This window comes from Eumetopias jubatus, unplaced genomic scaffold (assembly GCF_037043125.1).
Source record: "Eumetopias jubatus isolate StellerSeaLion01/CBP00866 unplaced genomic scaffold, mEumJub1_p1.0 scaffold_2, whole genome shotgun sequence".
Taxonomy (NCBI): Eukaryota; Metazoa; Chordata; class Mammalia; order Carnivora; family Otariidae; genus Eumetopias; species Eumetopias jubatus.
Window position 1 is genome coordinate 74,688,864 of NW_028274808.1, and position 21,995 is coordinate 74,710,858.

At 35.6% G+C, this 21,995-nt stretch overlaps 1 protein-coding gene across 9 annotated transcripts in view; it reads right to left on the minus strand.

Moving 5' to 3' along the window:
- The window catches only part of ARFIP1 (ARF interacting protein 1), a 130,346-nt gene that overhangs the window by 50,251 nt on the left and 58,100 nt on the right, over nt 1-21,995 (minus strand). For 8 of the 9 annotated variants that reach the window (XM_028104334.2, XM_028104327.2, XM_028104326.2 and 5 more), the window contains 3 exons: nt 12,264-12,372; nt 7,340-7,435; nt 5,438-5,550 (listed from right to left, as the gene is read on the minus strand). In XM_028104334.2, the coding sequence (XP_027960135.1) occupies nt 5,438-5,550; nt 7,340-7,435; nt 12,264-12,372 (318 nt within the window). The remainder of the gene's footprint in view (nt 1-5,437; nt 5,551-7,339; nt 7,436-12,263; nt 12,373-21,995) is intronic. The other variant, XM_028104332.2, reaches the window with a different exon arrangement.

Genomic DNA, 21,995 nt, shown 5'->3' on the forward strand with positions numbered 1-21,995 from the left:
TGTCATTTTAACAAGGGAAACATCAGCAAAAATAATATCTGAAATGGTAACAAGATAAAGGAGATATACTACTTTTCATCCACACCAGGATTTTCCCTAAGCAATATTATCAGAGATTTATTCCATTTAAAAGCCAAAGCATATGGTACCTTCCATAGCAACCCAGATAAAATAGTCTGTTGAAAGTCAAGAAGCTAGAATTCACTGAAGAAGCTTGGCAGACTGGGCAAAATGAAAGAAATGCCTACTGTTGTCTAAGTGGCCATTTTTTTCCCCCAGAAATAATGGTTACAAGCAGACAGCAGGGTCAAAGGTTTAATGAGGAAATGTTTTTTGTTTCTAGGAAGCCAAGGCACTAAGAAGCATAAGGCAATATTGATTATGAAGCATGTGAAAATTTGGACACTGGAAACAAGTTTTGAAACGGACCTTTCCCACCTTGTATTCAATATAGATAATGTGCACTCTTAAGGACAATCTAAGTAATCTGAAAGTGAGAGCACTCCAGATAGCCTACTTTGCTGAAAATGCAGATGACTTATAATGACCTGACAGTCCTATTCAGTATTCCATACTTATAAATTAAGACTCCATTTTGAAGATAAGACAAATGGAGCAAGGTTAAAGCAAAAGTAAACTATTGCTCTATGTAGATCTCCTACTTGCGGGGAGGGTGGATATAATAAAGTGATAAACACTGTATAAAAACATACTATGAATCACCATCATACAGGTCTGAATTTATAAGATGTCACTGTGCACTCTCAGTATTTATACAGCACCAAGAACTTTTTCTGGGAATATCAAAAAGTGAATAAAAACACTTAAGTACAAGGAAAAGAATAATTTCATGGCAAAAGCTGATAGATACTAAAGAGTTATTAAGGGTGAAGGATAGGAAAGAAGGGAGCATAAAAGAAAATACTAGAAACTGAACAAGGGGAATAGATTAATCAGTAAATGAATAAGACAATATGGTTAAGAAAAACAGGAATGAAAGTTTGAAAGATATTGGCTTATAGGCAACAAAGATTAATTTGATAAGGTGTAAATACTGATGACAAATTCGTAAACATTCAAAGAAAGTATTTGTTTGGAAACATGCCAAATAGCTCTGAATGATGAAACAGAGATTATTCTTAAATAAAATAATAATAAGAAGATGGACTTCTAAAAGTACTCTATTCTTTTTTTGTAAGATTTATTTTTTTATTTTTAAGTAGTCCCTACACCCAACGTGGCATTCAAACTTACAACCCAGAGATCAAGAGTTGCATGTTCCACTGACCGAGCCAGCCAGGTGCCCCTACTCTATTCTTTATAAAAAAAATTTTAAGGGGCGCCTGGGTGGCTCAGTTGGTTAAGCATCTGTCTTCTGCTCAGGTCATGATCCCAAGGTCCTGGGATCGAGCCCTGCATCAGGCTCCCTGCTCAGTGGAGAGCCTGCTTCTCCCTCTCCCTCTTCTGCCTTCCCTGCTTGTGCTCTGTCTGTTTCTCCTCTGTCAAATAAATAAAAAATAAAAATCTTAAAAAAATTTTTTTTAAATTTATTTTATTTTGGGGCTGAGAATTCCTGTGGATAAGAATAAATAAGAAAATAAATAAATTTTGGATTCAAAATTTATGAATAAAATCAGGTAGATTAAAATAATATTTAAGAATACTTACTTATATATCAGAGCCTAAACTTAAAATTGTTCCCATTATATATTTGGTTTAAATCACCAGGCTGTTTTTTTTTTTTTTAAAGCAAATACTTTATTATGGCTTTACCAGCCTGTTTTTTGAGCCAAAATAAACAACCAATAAAGAAGTGCTAAATAGTCTCTGTGAGGAAAAGCCTTTAAGTGACTGATGTATTACAAATAGCTCAAGCCACAAATCCACTTAGTACCTCTGAATCTTAACAGGGACAAGACAGTAGAATTTAAAGAACAGTTAAGTGGATGAAAACCCTAGCTGTTCAAGTCAGAGCACTGGCCATACCACTCTCTATATTTGTGAATTGTTTGTGGGTGTAGCGGTTTGTAAGTCAGGAATTGTTTATACTTTTATACAGACACCTTATCTCTTCTCAAGAGTAATACAGAAGTGAATTTATTCTTTCAGTTAATACTTCTAAAATATGATCTGAAATTATCTACAAAAGTACAGGTTTTTTTAAGATGATAAAAGTACCTGAAACATGCTCATCAATCTTCCCCAAAATTATTTAGTATTTGTTAGAGAACAGAAACAGAAGAGAGATTAAAGGCCAAAAACAATGCAGGAGCTGAAGTCCAAGAAAAAGATCAAAGTTGTAGCCAGAACAAGTTGCTCAACAGTAAAATGGATAATAAGTACAGACCTAAATCAACCAAATCAAAATCTATACTTGAAGGATTATCCAAATGACAATGAATGTCCTATATAGCTCATAATTTGCAATGAAAAGGTAAAAAAGCCATAAGAACAGAGTCAAGAAAATCCAATAAAGTCATTACACTCTGAGCTTGTTTAGATGGAGAAGCATATGCCAACCCAGACAAATTTCTTTTAAAGATTTATTTATTTGAGAGAGAAAGAGGGAGAGAGACTGCACGCAAGAGGGAGGAGAGGCAGAGGGAGAGGAGAGAAAGAATCCTCAAGCAGACTCCCCACTGAGTGGGGAGCCCAATGTGAGGCCTAATCCCAGGACCCCACGATCATAACTGGAGTCAAAATTAAGAGCAGGCCGCTGAGTCACCCATGTATGCCTAATTTTTTTTTTTTTTAAAGTAAGCTCTGGGTCCAGCACAGGGCTTGAACTTACAACCCCAAGATCAATAGTTCCTCTCTTCTGATTTAGGTTGTAATATCCCAATTAAGTTCTGATGAAAAAAATTTTCAGTTAAAAATAATCATTCTGAGGAGAATGATAACTCCTTCATGTAGTATTATGCCATCTGTGCAACATTTTAAAGCCTGGTCAATTTCACTAACATAAACTTTAAAAAGGCTGAATGTGGTATGTTAATATAAGAGATAAATATGGACTCTTAATAATGATTCAACTCAGATTATTATAGAGGTAAAAGAAAAAATTGGGGAACAGATAATAAGTATATAGGAAAAAAAGAGGGAACAAGGGAAACATGAACTAAAGGACACAAGAGAAGAAGGCTCAAATGAACAAAATCTTAAATTTTATAATTTGTAATTACTAAGACTTGGTTCAGAACTAAGACCTGTATTTTTTTTTAGGTGGTAATTATTTTTATTAATTATTTTTTAAAAAGATTTTATTTGAGAGAGAGAGAGAGAAAGAAAATGAGCAGGGGAGGGGGCAGAAGGGGAGGGAGAAGCAGACTCCCTGACGTGGGGCTCAATCCATAACCCTGACCTGAGCCAAAGGCAGACACTTAACCAACTGAGCCACCTAGGTGTCCTTATTTTTTTTTTAAAGTAATCTCTACAGCCAACGTGGGGCTCCAACTCACAGCCCCAAGATCAAGAGTCACATGCTTTACCAACTGAGCCAAACAGGCACGGCTAAGGCCTGTATTCTTTAGGTTTCAATGTGTGATCACAGAATGTTACTAGTTAGAGGCAAATTTCATGAATAAATGAACAAAGGAATGGTTGAATAAATAAATTTAATAAATAAATGAATAAAGCTCAGTTTGGTATGAAAGACAAATAAGTGAAATGAAAGGGAGCAAAAAGAGGAATTCCAAGCAGTAGGCAAATATAGTCTCATGAACAAAGTTATAGACGTGTGAGAAAGCATAGTTGTTTCGGAAATCTCTGGATAATTTGGTATGGATCACTGGATCCACTGGTGGGAGAGAGGAACAACGGGTTAACGTTGGCAAGGTAGATGGGTCAGATCCACGCCATTCTAAAGACAATGGGGATCAACCGATCAATTTCAGTAAAAGTGAACCACATTAGGCAGCGTAGAATATGCAGTCTAAGAGATTCTGTCAAGAAGCTAATTCAGTAATGTGAGAGTAACAAAGAATATGGACTATGGCTGGGAAAGCTGGAATGGAGAAAAAGGGATAAAGTCAAACAATATTAAGGAGGCAGAGTCCATTTAATGATAAGAGGTATGTGGCATCAATGAGAAGATGAGGTAGAAGTCTGGATAGCTGGGTGAACTGTTGTGATATGAGGGAATACAAAGGGAGAAACAATACATGGAATGAGAACCCACATACTTGATAACAAAAGGAGCAATAATTAAATACAATGTCCTGAATGAGAACAGTTGACGCTGGCATCAGGTTTTGATGACTACCATTGGCATTTATCAGGGCTACATTGGCATGAGGAAAATAATTTTTGGAAAGATTCATGAACATGTTTCAGGGGCACTTTCATCATCTTAAGAAAACCTGTACTTTCATAGATGATTTCTGAAAGTATTCTGCAAGTATTACCTGAAAGTATAAATTCACTTCTGTATTACTCTTGAGAAGACACATAAGAGACATGTCCTCTGTATCAAAATACAGACAATTCCTGACTTACAAACCACTACATCCACAAACAATTCACAAATATAGAGAGTGTTACGGCAAATGCTCTGACTTGACTAACTAGGGTTTTCATCCACTCAACTGTTCTTTAAACTATTTTTTTTAAAGATTATTTATTTGAGAGAGAGAAAGAGAGCATGAGCGTGAACAGGGGGAAGGGCAGAGGGAAAAGGAGAGAGAGAATCTCAGGCTGCGCAATGAGTGCAGAGCCCAATGTGGGGTTTGATCTCACCACCCCAAGATCATGACCTGAGCTGAAATCAGAAGTCAGCCACTTAACTGACTGGGTCACCCAGGTGCCCCTAACTATTCTTTAAATTCTACTGTTTTGTCCTGTTAGGATTCAAAGGTACCATGGATTTGTGGTTTGAGCTATTTGTAATATATCAAATACACTACAGATTAAATAATTTGCTTATTTTTTTACAGAGGCCATACAAAAAAATAGCCACCAATTACTCTGAGGCAACGCAACTAACAACAACAATACATTTCTGAAGTCCAACTCATTTGCAATGTGGTGCTGTCTATACAGTTAATGCTTATTACAGTAAGATCAGAGAATTCTAACTCTGAAAAATGACTACACCTCTTTGACATTCAGTTACTATAAGGTATCAAAAAGAGGAGGTAGCGAGAGATATGTCTATAGCAGTTTTACAGGCAAACATATTCCAAGGTAATATATTTCTTCTTCAATTATGTACTATCAATTAAGCATTTCTGTAGCTTTTTTACTCTTTTGCTGCTGACTTTTTAGACTACATTTATGCAAAGACCAATAAAACAGAGTACTTCATTTTCTAATTGTATTTTTATAGTTAGAGGCATTATTCTTTCCTATATATTCATATAATTGCAAATAATAATTTGAATAACATACAAATGAAAATTCTTAGAGCTAGTTAGGGTAGAAACATTAAAAAAATACAAACCTTGTAGGTGTTTAGACTCCATTTTCTAACAAGCTCTAACTTTTCCATTGCAGGATTTTTTATTTCATCTGCGAGAATAACTGGTCCACTTTTGGTCTGTGTTCTCTGGCCACCTGCATGATCATAACAGAAGATAAAACACAAACTAGATAAAGACAAGTAGACGGAAAAAAAAAAACCAAACCATTGATGCTATTCAAATTAAACTACTTATGCATTTAAAAATAAAATGGTTTCCACAAAGTAAAGGACTAGAACTTTCTGGAATAATTGAGGACAATTTCCAAACACTTAAAAAATATTTCTGCCAACTAAACACAAATGCTTTGTGGTTTGTCTATCGTCTTAAAAAAAAAATGCTGCAACCAGCCTTCTTTTCTAAATAAGCTCTTTACTTCTAGAAAACAAAATTCCCACAATTAATCTTATAACCTAATGACCCTAAAAAAAACTGTGTCAGTAAAAATCTGGAAAGGTTACATACTCTTCACAGTGATCTCCTTTCATCATACGATGTAGAACAGAGTAACAACAGAGGTTACTATAATTTTGGAGGATTTAAAAATATAATTCAAATTTCAAATAGTCATTAAAAATATCTTACCACCAGTATGAAAGGCTAGGCTAAAACAAGACCTACATTGTACCTCCTTTTTTTCTCAAGAGACCACCCACCCTCCTGCAAAAAGCCATAATTAATAAAGGCAGTATAGGGCGCTGACAATGTATTGTTGCGACTATTAAGAAATTATGACATAAAAGCAACTCTACCAGTATAGAGTTTCTATAGTAAAATATTTTTCATAGAAGAAATAGTTAAATGCTTATGATACTAATGACTCAGAGTAAAAACTTTGTAATAATTTAAAAAGAACAATGAAATAAGGAGAAGAGTAAAAGTTCTAAAAAATGGTTTTTAAAGCCAGAGCAAAAATTTCTTTTCTCACTTACTCCTACAGTCAGACCAGCCTTTGCCACAACTTTACCATAACCTAAGATCAAGAACGGTATATAAAATCAAATACATTTAAGATTTACAAAATTCTCAAAGAAACAAAATACAGAATGTTAACATTTCACATGTTAAAAGAAATATGTAGTTCAACTTTTTCCTGTTTTTATAGTCCAGCAATATTAAAGTATAGAGCAAATTCAATGCAAAGAAATGCATTTTCTCCAAGTATTTTTCATTGGGTAAACTGGTAAATTACATATCATTTTGTTGCAATCTGCAAGCTATCTGTAAGCTGTGGTTGAAAATAGGAAGATACAACATTTTCCACTTGACCCATTCCAAATAATGAACAACCCAATTGCTGAAGGCTCCTTTTTTGTTTAACTGAAAACAGAGAGCAGACCTGCAAAGCTGAGAGGATCAAATAAGTAAATCTACATTTTCCAGAGTTAAGAAAGCATGATTTAAAATGAATCCAATTTGGGGCGCCTGGGTGGCTTAGTCATTAAGCGTCTGCCTTCAGCTCAGGTCATGATCCCAGGGTCCTGGGATCGAGCCCCGCATCAGGCTCCCTGCTCCGCGGGAAGCCTGCTTCTCCCTCTCCCACTCCCTCTGCTGTGTTCCCTCTCTCGCTGTGTCTCTATCAAATAAATAAAATCTTTAAAATAAAATAAAATAAAATGAATCCAATTTTACAATGTTTTTTAATCTTAAAGTGAATTAAATTTCAGGTTTAAGATACATAGTTAATAACACTGAAAAGCCAGAAAAATAGGTATGTCTAGAGAGATTATTTCCGTTCTTGTTAAAAAAGAAAGCAGCAGCCACCAAAAAAAGCCAGAATTACACACACCTAAGAATATAAAGCGAGGGATTATGAAACTGAGTGAATTAGTTTAGTTTCAGAAGTAGCAAGAAGGGCTTTATCCAATCAGTGCAGTGAATACCTGCAGGAACAATTAAATCACTTCCTTGTTGAGCCAGTCGACTAGCTGCAACCCTGCTAGGAGACATAACAGATGGCAATGGTGGTGCTTGGGAACCTGGAAAGGGTAGACATTTAACTGTGAAAATCCTTTTCCTCCTCTACATACTACACATTTTGAATATCGGTTTACTGACATTGCTCTTAAAATATTAAAAAGCTAGGATTAAAAATTGGAATTAATATATTTGCTTTCTTGCAGGAATGGACTAAAAATAAATGGATGTGATCGGGGGAGTTCTTGTATAAACTTTTCATGGAACTGTTGAAACCAAACAAAACACATATAAGACGAAACTTGGCAAGATCACGTCTAAACAGGACTCTACCTGGACTCTGCTATTTCCAAATCAATGAACAGAATATGATTAAAGTTCCATAGCCGGACAATTTAAAGCTTAAGTAAATATTTTATAATGTGCTACTCCTACATTCAAAGGAAAGCTCTTTAAATAAACAAGGTATGTAATAATGTACCAAAATTAGAATTCACAAAATGTGAATGAGTCACAGCGTTCACAAGAATTGTAGTCCAAAATTTCACATCATAAATCCAATAGCACGTAGTGTAGATCACTGCTACTCACAGTATGGATGCAAGGGACCTACATCAGGGATTTCACCTGAGAGCTCATTAAAAATCCAAAAACTCAGGCCCTGTCCTAGACCTACTGAACTAGAATCTGCATTTTCACAAGATCCTTAGGTGATTTGTATGTATTCTGAAGTTTGAGAAGTGCTGATGTAAAGTGCTACTCTAATCACAAGAATGGAGCTTTTAAAACATAGCTGGGCCACTCCACAAGATGATCTACTGATCATCAGTGGGTATCTGTCGGGTTTTTTTTTTTTTTCAGTTTTACCTTTTTTATTCAATTGTTTTTATTTATTAAACAAAAAAAATCTGTATATATTTCAGGTGTACGGTGTGATGTTCTGATATATGTATTCATTGTGAAATGATTACCACAAACTAATATATCCATCACTTGTTTTGGTTACATTTCTGTGGTTACTTGAGATCTATTCTATTAGCAAATTTCAAGTATACAATACAGTATTATTAACTATAGTCACCATGCTGTACATTAGGCATTTGTGGTTTTTTAAAAGCCACTCAAATTATTCTCAAACTCAACTGGAAGTTTGAGAATCATAGGAAAAAAACATTTTTTGAATGAAACACAACTGAATTTTAAATTCTTAACTCTGCATTTGAAATTCTGGTTCTATTTGCCACACAGTATCAGGAACGTCCTAGCAAATTAATTAATATCTCTGAGCCTTAGTTATCTACAAAATGAGAAAACTGACTATCCAACATTGTTCTAATGTCCGGCATTAAACCAAATAAAACCATGTAACTTCAACTGCTTTCTTTATTTTAAATTCTGAAGTGTGTACATCTTTAAGGGAATGATAATTAAAAGTTGAAAAACTTAATATCCTTTCACATTCAGCTGAGAATATTTTCAAGTCTGTAAGGTACTTTTATTTCAACTACCCTCTCCCAGTTCCCTAGAAATCATATAATGAAACAAATTTGTAATTAAAATGTTCTAATAGAAATCAAGATCAAATTTCCTTACTTAGAGTTAGTAAAAACTGGTTATATCCCAGATATACTAAGTTCTGTTGGAGAAATAGTCACCAGTTTTAATAATATGAAAACCTTAATTTGAACTAGATCTAACATTAAAATCCAAACATGCCATAGACCTAAATAGACTGGCACTACCTTTCAAAAGTGAGAGATATTTATCTCTTTAAATGTGATAAACTGTAAAATTTAAAACTAGAAGGGATGACAGAAATCAACTAAGTCTGACATTAAACTATAGGAGAAATAAACCCCAGAGGGGTTAAAACAGCTTATCAGAGACTCAGCTGCTCTGAATTCACACCCTAAAATTTCCATTATTAAATTCAATACAGAAAACACCAATCCATAAATTACTTAGTGAGTTGGAAGGCATTTTAATAGGTTATCCAATCCAATCACCATTTCAAACAAAGACTATCTCTACTATCCAAGGCACAAGGGTTTCTGTTGTATAAGCAAATGTTAAAAAAAAAAATGACTACTGTAATTCTACTTCTTGATGATCCCAGGAATAGAGCTCTGTTGTTCTGGTTATTACTGTTTATTAATCTTTCATAAGAAATAATCCCATGACACAGGAGATGTGTATAATATATGTAACTAATGATATAGAACCTTCCAAACTAAAATAGCAAATACATGGTGCCCTGGTAACTGGGTACTTCAGCCTTTTCCTTTTCCTTTCATGGGTAATTATCACTTCTTTGTATCTTCAACCCTTTAAACCACTAATTTAGACTAAATTCATTACTAAAATCATTCACTAATATCCAATAAAAAATAATTCTTAAAAATCTAAAATCCTTATTGACTAAATTTTGAGGAATTAGCTCCATTTCACCTCAATAACAGGAATCTAGGAATATGAATATATGTAGGTAATGATCAACACCCCACTAAAACAAAACTCAGGTATCAAGTATACTTCACTCTAATGAGCTTTGATTTATTTATGATTTCCACTATTACTAATTCTGCAATGTATTTGTTAGGTAGATTTCAGTATTTGCTGTTGGTAGGCTAAAGTTAAGTATAAGTTCTCCTAAATTTGCTCTAGAGATGGAAAAGTAAATGGTTAATACTTTTCTTGAAGCAACTGTTCAAGTAATAACGTCATTATTAAGTTATTATTCAGTCATTTTTCCAGAGAGCTAAAACAGCCCCAACTCCTTTCACATTTTTTTCAGAAGACCAATTTCATACATTTTAATAGTGTTGCTTTTTCTCATGTTCATTCCAGTTTATCTGTAAATACTTTTAAACAAAGACACTTAAAACAACTACAACTTTCTGGAAAAAAAACAAACTACAGCTTTCTAATAAATGCTTAACTAATCTGCATATGGCAGAATGATTCTTTTTAATATACTGATCAACATAGCTTATGTTAAAAAAATTATATAAAGACAATTCAAAGAGACATAAATTACTGCCATTATCATGAAACATTTTTTATTCCACTTTGAAGGACTAGGATATATCGATAAGCACGTGAAACTTGTCAGCATTTCCATGCTCACACACAACAGTTTATAATGGTCAGTTGATTTCAGTCACTGTATACTACTATTCTACTTAAGGGGAAAAAGACTGAACCAAATGTCAGTTAAATAATTTCACTGAGAATACTTAAAACATCTTAATAGTAAAAGCATTTTTATATTTCCTATCGACATTTAAATTTGGAAAATGGTGACTGGTCCAAAAATGGTGTCACATTGTGCAAGCCTTTTATCCCTTAAGCACTCACAATTCTAGGCACTCAGTCAACCCTTTCAAAATCAAAGTTATCCCCTAGATAAGATATGCTAGCCAGAATGCTACATAATGACTACTGAGATACTGACACGTATGCTACCTTTCTATGGTTTTATTTTTCTGAACCTAAGGATAAAAAGGGGGGAAAATGATGTCACTAGATAGCCCATTCATTTTATAGCCTAGAGCAGAGGTTGTTATTCTGGATTATCCTCAATGCTTATTTGCAGGACCCATTTAGGAAAGAATATATTTCAAAATATAAGTTGTTTTTGAATCAAGTATTGGCTATTAGTATAATAAAAGCTAAGGACTGCAAAGGCACAGAGATTTTTTTTCATTTTATGAAATTATAATGAAGTTTTAAAATATACTTTATCGAACATCAAATATAACTACTATTTTAACTATAGCTAAAGAAAGAAAAAATTCATTTTTTATACCCAAATGTTTACATGGTTTTACTTTCACTCACATGAAAATAAAACACCTGAGAAAGGTTGTTATATGCAAGAGTATTAAAAGGATGCAACTTTTTCCTTATATTAAAAATAGACCTATATATGAAATGTGTGCAGAAAAGAGTTAACATAGCAAGTCTGTTTATCCTTAAAGAGTCCAGCTTACATAATTGGCCTTTGGTTGGCATCTGGAAACTTAAATTTTGGGTGTCCATTCCTAGAATGGTAAAACTGGTTCACTATGCCTAAACTGTTTATACAAACAATGTGGTTTATGCTAAACGCCTGTTTTCCTTCTGGGAGTCTGGAATGTTAGTACATGCCAGGCAGAGGGTGCCTATACAAGCAATCTCCAATAAAGGCCCTGGGCACCGAGGCTCTAAAGAGCTTCCTTGGTTCGCAATAGTTCATACATGTTGTCACAGTCTGCTGGGGGAATTAAACATAATTAATAACTGCTGTCTAATGTCCTGTGGGAGAAGACCCTTGTAAGTTATGCCTACTTTTGCCAGACTGCCTCAGGCATCCTTTGCCCTTGCTAATTGTGTTTGGTATACTTTCTCTGTAATAATCATCGTCATGAGTTTGACTATATACTGAGTCCTGTGAGTACTCTCAGCAAATTACTGAATCTGAGGGTGGTCTTGGGAGACCACTTACATGGAATGTATAATAGGAAAAATAAACATTATTTTTCTAATTGTTTTGAAATAGGAAATATGTATTCATATAAAATAATACTGACTTATAGTTACAAATTTTGTGGTTAAAAGCTAAAATAATTTAAATCTGCATTTTTTATATAATTTTTCAGTTTTTACTTTAGTATTTTAAAACCAATTCTTTAATAATCAGTGAAATTATGCATATTGATCTATTTATATAAAGAAGACTACTAAAACAATTCCTAAATTATTTAAATTGAAGAGAAAAAATTATGCTTATAAAATCAGTGTTTTATCACAGAATCAAAGGACTTTATTATGCTTTATTAATAAAGATAGCTTTTGATGCATTTCTCCCATCCTCCACCCAGCCATCTTTAAAAATATGTGGGCTCTTACCTTGAAATGCTCCTGCTTCAATAACCCCCTCTTTGGTATTGTCAAAGCCATGAGATGTAATTTGGGTTTCTGAGAGACCAAGTCCAGCTGGTAATGAACGCTTCAAATCCTTGGCAACATTTGAATAAAAGAGAAAATTTTCATAAAATTTTTCACACCACATGGCAGTTCAGCATAATGGTGTCCTTTTACTCACATTCTAAACTATCTTTTTCTCTACTATGTAGAGAATGCTGTTGTGTCATTCGATAATGATGTATAAGCAGCAGCAAATTCAGCAAGATTTGCTATTAAGAGGTATGGTGTATGTCAAATACAAAATACTTCCATTCTTCTAGAACTAAGCAGCAGGCAGATACTAAAATTCAATTTTCAAATTCCTAAGCTACTGATACATCGGAAAAATCATTTTAAAGAACAGAATTAAGAGAACTAAAAAGTCTATTATGTAAAAACTGATGTCTAATACAATCATGATGAGCCTGGCTAATAGTATAAATGAATCATTCACTTGCAATATTAATTTTCCTTTGGTTTCAAGGTTAGCTAGGTAAGCAAAGCTTCCTGGATTTCAATCAGGGTGAGGTAAAGGAAATTTTCTGCTATTTAAATTTATGTTAAACACTGATAGTAGTCAACCCAACTGCAAATTAGCTTCTAATTGGAACTTAGCTGTAAAGAATGTAATATTCCACATTCCGTCTTATAGTTTAAAAAAAAAAAGAAAGAAAGCTAAGAAACACAGATTTCCAAAAGTCCTTTCTTTCCTCTGGCTTGGATATGAGGAATTACCCAATTTTCATAATCAGAGTCTATGAATGGATTCCACTGGTTTCACACAATAATGACAAATGATGCACTAAAACAAAAATATGTCTTTGAAATCCTTTCTTAATATGGTATCACATCACATATAATGTACAGTTACAATTTGAAAACTCAGGACTAACATTTTAAATTTTCTAATTGGCAAAGTTTAAATTTTTTTAAAAAGATTTTAGAAAAAGAGGAAAGGGGGGGAGGGGCAGAGGGAGAAGGAGAAAGAGAATCTTAAGCAGACTCTTGTGGAGCCTGACACAGGGCCTGATCTCACAACCCTGAGATCACGACCTGAGCTGAAAACAAGAGTCGAACACTTAACTCACCGAGCCACCCAGGCTCCCTAGCAAAGTCTACATTTAACAGATAAATAACTGGCAAATGTTGAGACGGGTTTTTCTTGAGAAGCTCATTAATTTTGCTTAGGCAATTATTCGACTGGTATGGTGGACCCTAATGAATTAGTAACTGATGAAGTCAATTCTCATCAAACAGCATTTGACTTAACAAATTTATCATTTATCAAACAGTATTTGACACAGGTAACTGTTCCCTCCTTGTTGTACTTTCAACCCCCTCAGCTAACTTCAGACACTCTTGACTTTCCTCTTACATCATCTGTTATGTTCTACTGTCTCCTTTCCTCATTCTTCCTCATTTCCCCAACCTCCAAATTCCGGAGTGGCCCAGGGTTCAGTCAGAGGACTTTTTCTCCTATAGCCACTTCTTCGGTGATCTAATTGACTCTTCTGGTTTTAAAAACCATCTATACGTTGACAACTTCCAAATTTAGGTGTCTTACCTGGGCCTCCCTCTTTAACTCCAATATATCTGATTACATACTTGTTATTTCGACTTGGATATTAAATATGCATCTCAAACTTAATGTGTCAAAAACTGATTCCACAGTAAATCCCCAACCCCCAACAGACAAAACAAAATAATACCACCTATATTTTCACTCCTTTCAGTTAACAGCATCTCTATTACCAAAATCTTAGCCCAAATCTTAGGAATTATGTTTGATTCTCTCTTATGTCCACATCCAAACCATTATCAGATTCTATCAGATTTACTCTCAAAATATATGCAGGATCAAACCAATTCTCACCACTTCCACTGCTACCACTCTGGTCTAATAAGCTAGCATCATATTTCAACTGGATTACTCCAAGAACCTTTTAATTGGTCTCCCTGCTTCTATCCAAGACAAACACCTCTAAATCCACACATCAACCAAAATTATCCTGCATGTAAAAACTCTCCAACAGCCTCCCATCTCACTTGAAGAAAACCCAGACTGTAAAATGTTCTCAAGGCACTACATGATTTGACTTCATCTCCTACCAGCCTCAGGCTTACAGCCACACAGCTACTTCAAAAACAAGAATCTTTGTTGAAGAGCCTTGTATTTCCTGCCCCCCCCTCCCCCCGCAAAGCTTTCCTACCAGACATCTACAGGGCTTGCTCCTTTAGTCAGAGAGGCTAATGGCAACTCTCAGGGAACCTGGGTGGCTCAGTCAGTTAAGCGTCCAACTCTTGGTTTCAGCTCAGGTTGCGATCTCAGGGTCATGGGATTGAGCCCTGCATCGGGCTCTGTGCTCAGCAGAGAGTCTGCTTGAAATTCTCTCCGTCTGCCCACCCCAACTCTAAAATAAATAAATTTTTAAAAAATAAAATAGTAAAAAACTAAACTAAATTAAAATAGGAACTCTCACAACGTCACACTGGAAGTCCCTATTCTGCTTACTGTTTTACTCTTCTCATAGCAGGTATCACTCAGTATTTGTGTTTATTTTTATCTCTTCTCTCTATATACTGTAAGTTTCATGAAAGCAGGGATATTGCCCATTTTGTTTACTGCTATATATTTAGCACCTGAAATAGTGCCTGAGATATAGATGTTCACTAAATATTCGTCGAATGAATAAATGAATTTGTTGAAAGGACTTGTGATTCAACACCATATAGATTAACTTGGTTTATTTTTAAATTTAATGAGTTTTTGCTGACTCCTGCTGTATCCTAGACTTTCTAGGCGAAGAAAAAGGTAAGGTATAGTCCTTGCCTCACTGGAGAGGCAAGATATACAAATATTAATGTAAAAGTTGAACTTGTTGCCAAAGTAAAGACAATAGGTATCAGAGGAATTCAGAATAGGGACTAAATCTATGAGAACCCAATAGGAAAAGTGAAAGTACTGCTTGAGCTCTGAAACTTAAAGGATTTATTTATTCATTGTCCCAACATTTAATGAACACCAATGACAGCTACTGCTCTAGCTACAGAGAGCAGTGTAGGAACTAGTCTCTGCCCCAATCAGACTCACATGGGGGGAGGAAGGTGAAGGAGCCTGATAGTAAACAAATAAATGTATGTCAGTAATAAGTGCTGTAAGTAACAAATAGTAAGTAAATTTTTTTTTTTTTTTTAAGGCAGGGTAAGAGAGATACAGAGTGACAGGCAACCAGTGCTACTTTGGGTGGGCAGATTCCTGGAAGCAGTGTGAGGGAGTGAGCCATGTGAGCTTTATGACACAATTCCCTTATCAGATGTATGATCTGCAAATATTTTTTCCCATTCTGTGAGCTGCCTTTTAACTTTCTTCATGGTGTTCTTTGAAGCATACAAGTTTTAAATTTTGATTAAGTCCAATTTATCTATCTTTTGTTGCTTATGCTTTTGGTGTTGTATCTAAGACACGAAAGTGCTTAATCCAAAGTCATGAAGATTTATACCTGTTTTTTGTTCTAAGAATTTTATATTTGTAGCTCTTATATTTAAATCTTTGATTCATTTTGAGTTAATTTTTTTAAAGATTTTATTTTTAAGCTACCTCTACACCCAACGTGAGGTTCAAACTCACAACCCTAAGATCAAGAGTTGCATGATCCACTGATTGAGACAGCCAGGCGACCCTTGAGTTAATTTTTTAGTACGGTGTGAGGTCTGCATCCAACTTCATTATTTGCATATGGATATCCAGTTGTCCCAGCACCATTTCTTAAAGACTATCCTTTCCTTATTGAAAACTCCTGCCGCCCTTGGTGAAATTCAACTGACCACAAATGTAAGGGTCTACTTCTGTACTCTCAATTCTGCTCCACTGGCCTATGCCCTCCTTATGTGAGTACCATACTGTTTGATTACTGCAGCTTTGTAGTAAGTTTTAAAATCGGTGAGCCCTATAACTGTTCATCTTTTTAAAGACTTTTTTGGCTAGGATCTCGATTTTACATTTGACCAATCTGTTGATTTCTACAAAAAAACAGGATTTGATAGAAATTATGTTGAATATGATTAATTTGGGGAGCACTGCCACTTTAATGAATTAAGTCTTCTGATCCATAAACATGTGATGTCCTTCCACTTAACTTAGATCTTTAACTTTTTTCAACAATGTTCTATAGCTTTCAGTGTACAAGTCTTGCACATATTCCTGAGTACTGAAATTTTTAAAATTTTGTTTTTGCATTATTTATTCCTTAAAAATAAATTGGGCTTTGCAATAATGCTCTTATACCTCACAACTTTGCTGAACTTATCAGTTCTAATAATTTGAAATTGTGTGTGTGTGTGTGTGTGTGTGTGTGTGTGTATTCCTTAGGAGTTTCTATATACAAGACCACACTGCAAATAGAAATAGTTTTATCTCTTCCTTTCCAATCTTGATGCCTTTCATTTGTATTGTTGTTCTTTATATCTTATACATTTTGTGCCAACATTCTTTTACATCTAATATTTAATAAAAACATGAAAAAAGTAGTAAAACCTATGCATACTCAGCATCCAGAATTTTTCATTAGCAAAACCAAAAGAAACTGCTATATAAACCAATGGAGGTGACAGGTCTACCCCAAAACAGAAAACGAATTAACATTAGTTTTACCAGGGACATCTCTTTGAATTGGCCTTAAAAAAGTTACCTATTCCAATATGTTATCCAAGCAAAGCTCTAACAATTTAATTTTAAAAGTCTTATTGCTAATCATTATGGGGACAAACAAAAAAATAAACACAAAACAGCACAAAAACACAATATTAATACAAGTAAGCTGCAAAGATTTATGCTTGCTTTCTTCATCCCAATTAGAATTCCCCACGGACTTATCTTTTGAATTTTTACGGCATATTTTAAAGATGTTTATCAATAGCAAAGATTTTTTTTAAATTTTTTATTGTTATGTTAATCATCATACATCATTAGTTCTTGATGTAGTGTTCCATGATTCATTGTTTGCACATAACACCCAGTGCTCCACGCAGAATGTGTCCTCTTTAATAGCCATCACCAGACTAACCCATCTCCCTCTCCCCTCTAGAACCCTCAGTTTGTTTTTCAGAGTCCATCGTCTCTCATGGTTCGTCTCCCCCTCCAACTTACTCCCCTTCATTCTTCCCCTCCTGCTATCTTCTTCTTTTTCTTTTTTCTTAACATATGTTGCATTATTTGTTTCAGAAGTACAGATCTGTGATTCAACAGTCTTGCACAATTCACAGCACTCACCATAGCACATACCCTCCCCAATGTCTATCACCCTGCCACCCCATCCCTCCCACCCCCCACCACTCCAGGAACCCTCAGTTTGATTCCTGAGATTAAGAATTTCTCATATCAGTGAGGTCATATGATACATGTCTTTCTCTGACTGACTTATTTCACTCAGCATAACACCCTCCAGTTCCATCCATGTCATTGCAAATGGCAAGATCTCATTCCTTTTGATGGCTGTATAATATTCCATTGTTTATATATACCACCTCTTCTTTATCCATTCATCTGTCGATGGACATCTTGGCTCTTTCCACAGTTTCGCTATTGTGGACATTGCTGCTATAAACACTGGGGTGCACGTACCCCTTTGGATCCCTACATTTGTATCTTTGAGGTAAATACCCAGTAGTGCAACTGCTGAATCGTAGGGTAGCTCTATTTTCAACTGTTTGAGGAACTTCCATACTGTTTTCCAGAGTGGTTGCACCAGCTTGCATTCCCACCAACAGTGTAGGAGGGTTCCCCTTTCTCCACATCCCCGCCAACATCTGTCGTTTCCTGACTTATTAATTTTAGCCATTCTGACTGGTGTGAGGTGGTATCTCATTGAGGTTTTGATTTGGATTTCCCTGATGCCGAGCGATGTAGAGCACTTTTTCATGTGTCTGTTGTCCATTTGGATGTCTTCTTTGGAAAAATGTCTGTTCATGTCTTCTGCCCATTTCTTGACTGGATTCTTTGTTCTTTGGATGTTGAGTTTGAAAAGTTCTTTATAGATTTTGGATACTAGCCCTTTATCTGATAGGTCATTTGAAAATATTTTCTCCCATTCTGTTGGTTGTCTTTTGGTTTTGTGGACTGCTTCCTTTGCTGTGCAAAAGCTTTTTATCTTGATGAAATCCCAATAGTTAATTTTTGCCCTTGCTTCCCTTGCCTTTGGCGATGTCTAGGAAGAAGTTGCTGCGGCTGAGGTCGAAGAGGTTGCTGCCTGTGTTCTCCTTTAGGATTTTGATGGACTCCTGTCTCACGTTTAGGTCTTTCAACCATTTGGAGTCTATTTTTGTGTGTGGTGTAAGGAAATGGTCCAGTTTCATTCTTCTGCATGTGGCTGTCCAATTTTCCCAACACCATTTGTTGAAGAGACTGTCTTTTTGCCACTGGACATTCTTTCCTGCTTTGTCGAAGATTAGTTGACCACAGAGTTGAGGGTCCATTTCTGGGCTCTCGATTCTGTTCCACTGATCTATGTGTCTGTTTTTCTGACAGTACCATACTGTCTTGATGATGACAGCTTTGTAATAGAGCTGGAAGTCCGGAATTGTGATGCCGCCAGCTTTGCTTTTCTTTTTCAACATTCCTCTGGCTATTCGGGGTCTATTCTGGTTCCATATAAATTTTAGGATTATTTGTTCCCTTTCTTTGAAAAAAGTGGATGGTATTTTGATGGGGATTGCACTGAATGTGTAGATTGCTCTAGGTAGCATTGACATCTTCACAATGTTTCTTCTTCCAATCCATGAGCATGGAACGTTTTTCCATTTCTTTGTGTCTTCCTCAATTTCTTTCATGAGTATTTTATAGTTTTCTGAGTACAGATCCTTTGCCTCTTTGGTTAAATTTATTCCTAGGTATCTTATGGTTTTGGGTGCAATTGTAAATGGGGTCGACTCCTTGATTTCTCTCTCTTCTGTCTTGTTGTTGGTGTATAGGAATGCCACTGATTTCTGTGCATTGATTTTATAGCCTGCTACTTGACTGAATTCCTGTATGAGTTCTAGCAGTTTTGGGGTGGAGTCTTTTGGGTTTTCCACATACAGTATCATATCATCTGCAAAGAGTGAGAGTTTGACTTCCTCTTTGCCGATCTGGATGCCTTTGATTTCTTTTTGTTGTCTGATTGCTGTGGCTAGGACTTCTAATACTGTGTTGAATAGCAGTGGTGATAGTGGACATCCCTGCCGCATTCCTGACCTTAGGGGAAAATCTCTGAGCTTTTCCCCATTGAGAATGATATTCGCTGTAGGTTTTTCATAGATGGCTTTTATGATGTTGAGGTATGTACCCTCTATCCCTATACTCTGAAGAGTTTCGATCAAGAAAGGTTGCTGTACTTTGTCAAATGCTTTTTCTGCATCTATTGAGAGGATCACATGATTCTTGTTCTTTCTTTTGTTAATGTATTGTATCACGTTGATTGATTTGCGGATGTTGAACCAGCCTTGCAGCCCAGGGATAATCCCACTTGGTCATGGTGAATAACCCTTTTAATGTACTGTTGGATCCTACTGGCTCATATTTTGGTGAGAATTTTTGCATCCATGTTCATCAAGAATATTGGTCTGTAATTCTCCTTTTTGATGGGGTCTTTGTCTGGTTTTGGGATCAAGGTAATGGTGGTCTCATAAAATGAGTCTGGAAGTTTTCCTTCCATTTCTATTTTTTGGAACAGTTTCAGGAGAATAGGTATTAATTCTTCTTTAAATGTCTGGTAGAATTCCCCTGGGAAGCCATCTGGCCCTGGGCTTTTGTTTCTTGGGAGATTTTTGATGACTGCTTCAATTTCCTTAGTGGTTATAGGTCTGTTCAGGTTTCTTATTTCTTCCTGGTTCAGTTTTGGTAGTTGATACATCTCTAGGAATGCATCCATATCTTCCAGGTTATCTAATTTGCTGGCATAGAGTTGCTCATAATATGTTCTTATAATCATTTGTATTTCTTTGGTGTTGGTTGTGATCTCTCTTCTTTCACTCATGATTTTTTCTGATTTGGGTCATTTCTCTTTTCTTTTAGATAAGTCTGGCCAGGGGTTTATCAATCTTGTTAATTCTTTCAAAGAACCAGCTTCTAGTTTCGTTGATCTGTTCTACTGTTCTTTTGGTTTCTATTTCATTGATTTCTGCTCTGATCTTTATTACTTCTCTTCTCCTGCTGGGTTTAGGCTTTATTTGCTGTTTTTTCTCTAGCTCCTTTAGGTGTAGGGTTAGGTTGTGTATTTGAGGCCTTTCTTGTTTCTTGAGAAAGGCTTGTATTGCTATATACTTTCCTCTTAGGACTGCCTTTGCTGCATCCCAAAGATTTTGAACAGTGTGTTTTCACTTTCATGGGTTTCCATGAATTTTTTTTAATTCTTTAATTTCCTGGCTGACCCATTCATTCTTTAGTAGGATGCTCTTTAGCCTCCATGTATTTGAGTTCTTTCCGACTTTCCTCTTGTGATTGAGTTCTAGTTTCAAAGCATTGTGGTCTGAAAATATGCAGGGAATAATCCCAATCTTTTGGTACCGCTTGAGACCTGATTTGTGACCTAGGATGTGATCTATTCTGGAGAATGTTCCATGGGCACTAGAGAAGAATGTGTATTCTGTTGCTTTGGGATGGAATGTTCTGAATATGTCTGTGAAGTCCATTTGGTCCAGTGTGTCATTTAAAGTCTTTATTTCCTTGTTGATCTTTTGCTTAGATGATCTGTTTATTTCAGTCAGGGGGGTGTTAAAGTCCCCCACTATTACTGTATTGTTGTCAATGTGTTTCTTTGCTTTTGTTATTAAATGCCTTATATAATTGGCTGCTCCCATGTTCGGGGCATAGATATTTACAATTGTTAGATCTTCTTGTTGGATAGACCCTTTAAGTAGGATATAGTGTCCTTCCTCATCTCTTATTACAGTCTTTGCTTTAAAATCTAATTTGTCTGATATAAGGATTGCCACCCCAGCTTTCTTTTGGTGTCCATTAGCATGGTAAATGGTTTTCCACCCCCTCACTTTCAATCTGGGGGTGTCTTTCGGGCTAAAATGAGTCTCTTGTAGACAGCATATTGATGGGTCTTGTTTTTTAATCCAATCTGATAGCCTGTGTCTTTTGATTGGGGCATTTAGCCCATTTACATTCAGGGTAACTACTGAGAGGTATGAATTTAGTGCCATTGTATTGCCTGTAAAGTGACTGTTACTGTATGTTGTCTCTGTTCCTTTCTGATCTATGCTGCTTTTAGGCTCTCTCTTTGCTTAGAGGACCCCTTTCAATATTTCTTGGAGGGCTGGTTTCGTGTTTGCAAATTCCTTTCGTTTTTGTTTGTCCTGGAAGCTTTTTATCTCTCCTTCAATTTTCAATGAGAGCCTAGCTATAGTATTCTTGGCTGCATATTTTTCTCGTTTAGTGCTCTGAAGATACCATGCCAGTCCTTTCTGGCCTGCCAGGTCTCTGTGGATAGGTCTGTGGCCAATCTAATATTTCTACCATTGTAGGTTACATATCTCTTCTTCCGAGCTGCTTTCAGAATTTTCTCTTTGTCTGTGAGATGCGTAAGTTTTACTATTAGATGTCGGGGTGTTGACCTATTTTTATTGATTTTGAGAGGGGTTCTCTGTGCCTCCTGGATTTTGATGCCTGTTTCCTTCGTCACATTAGGGAAGTTC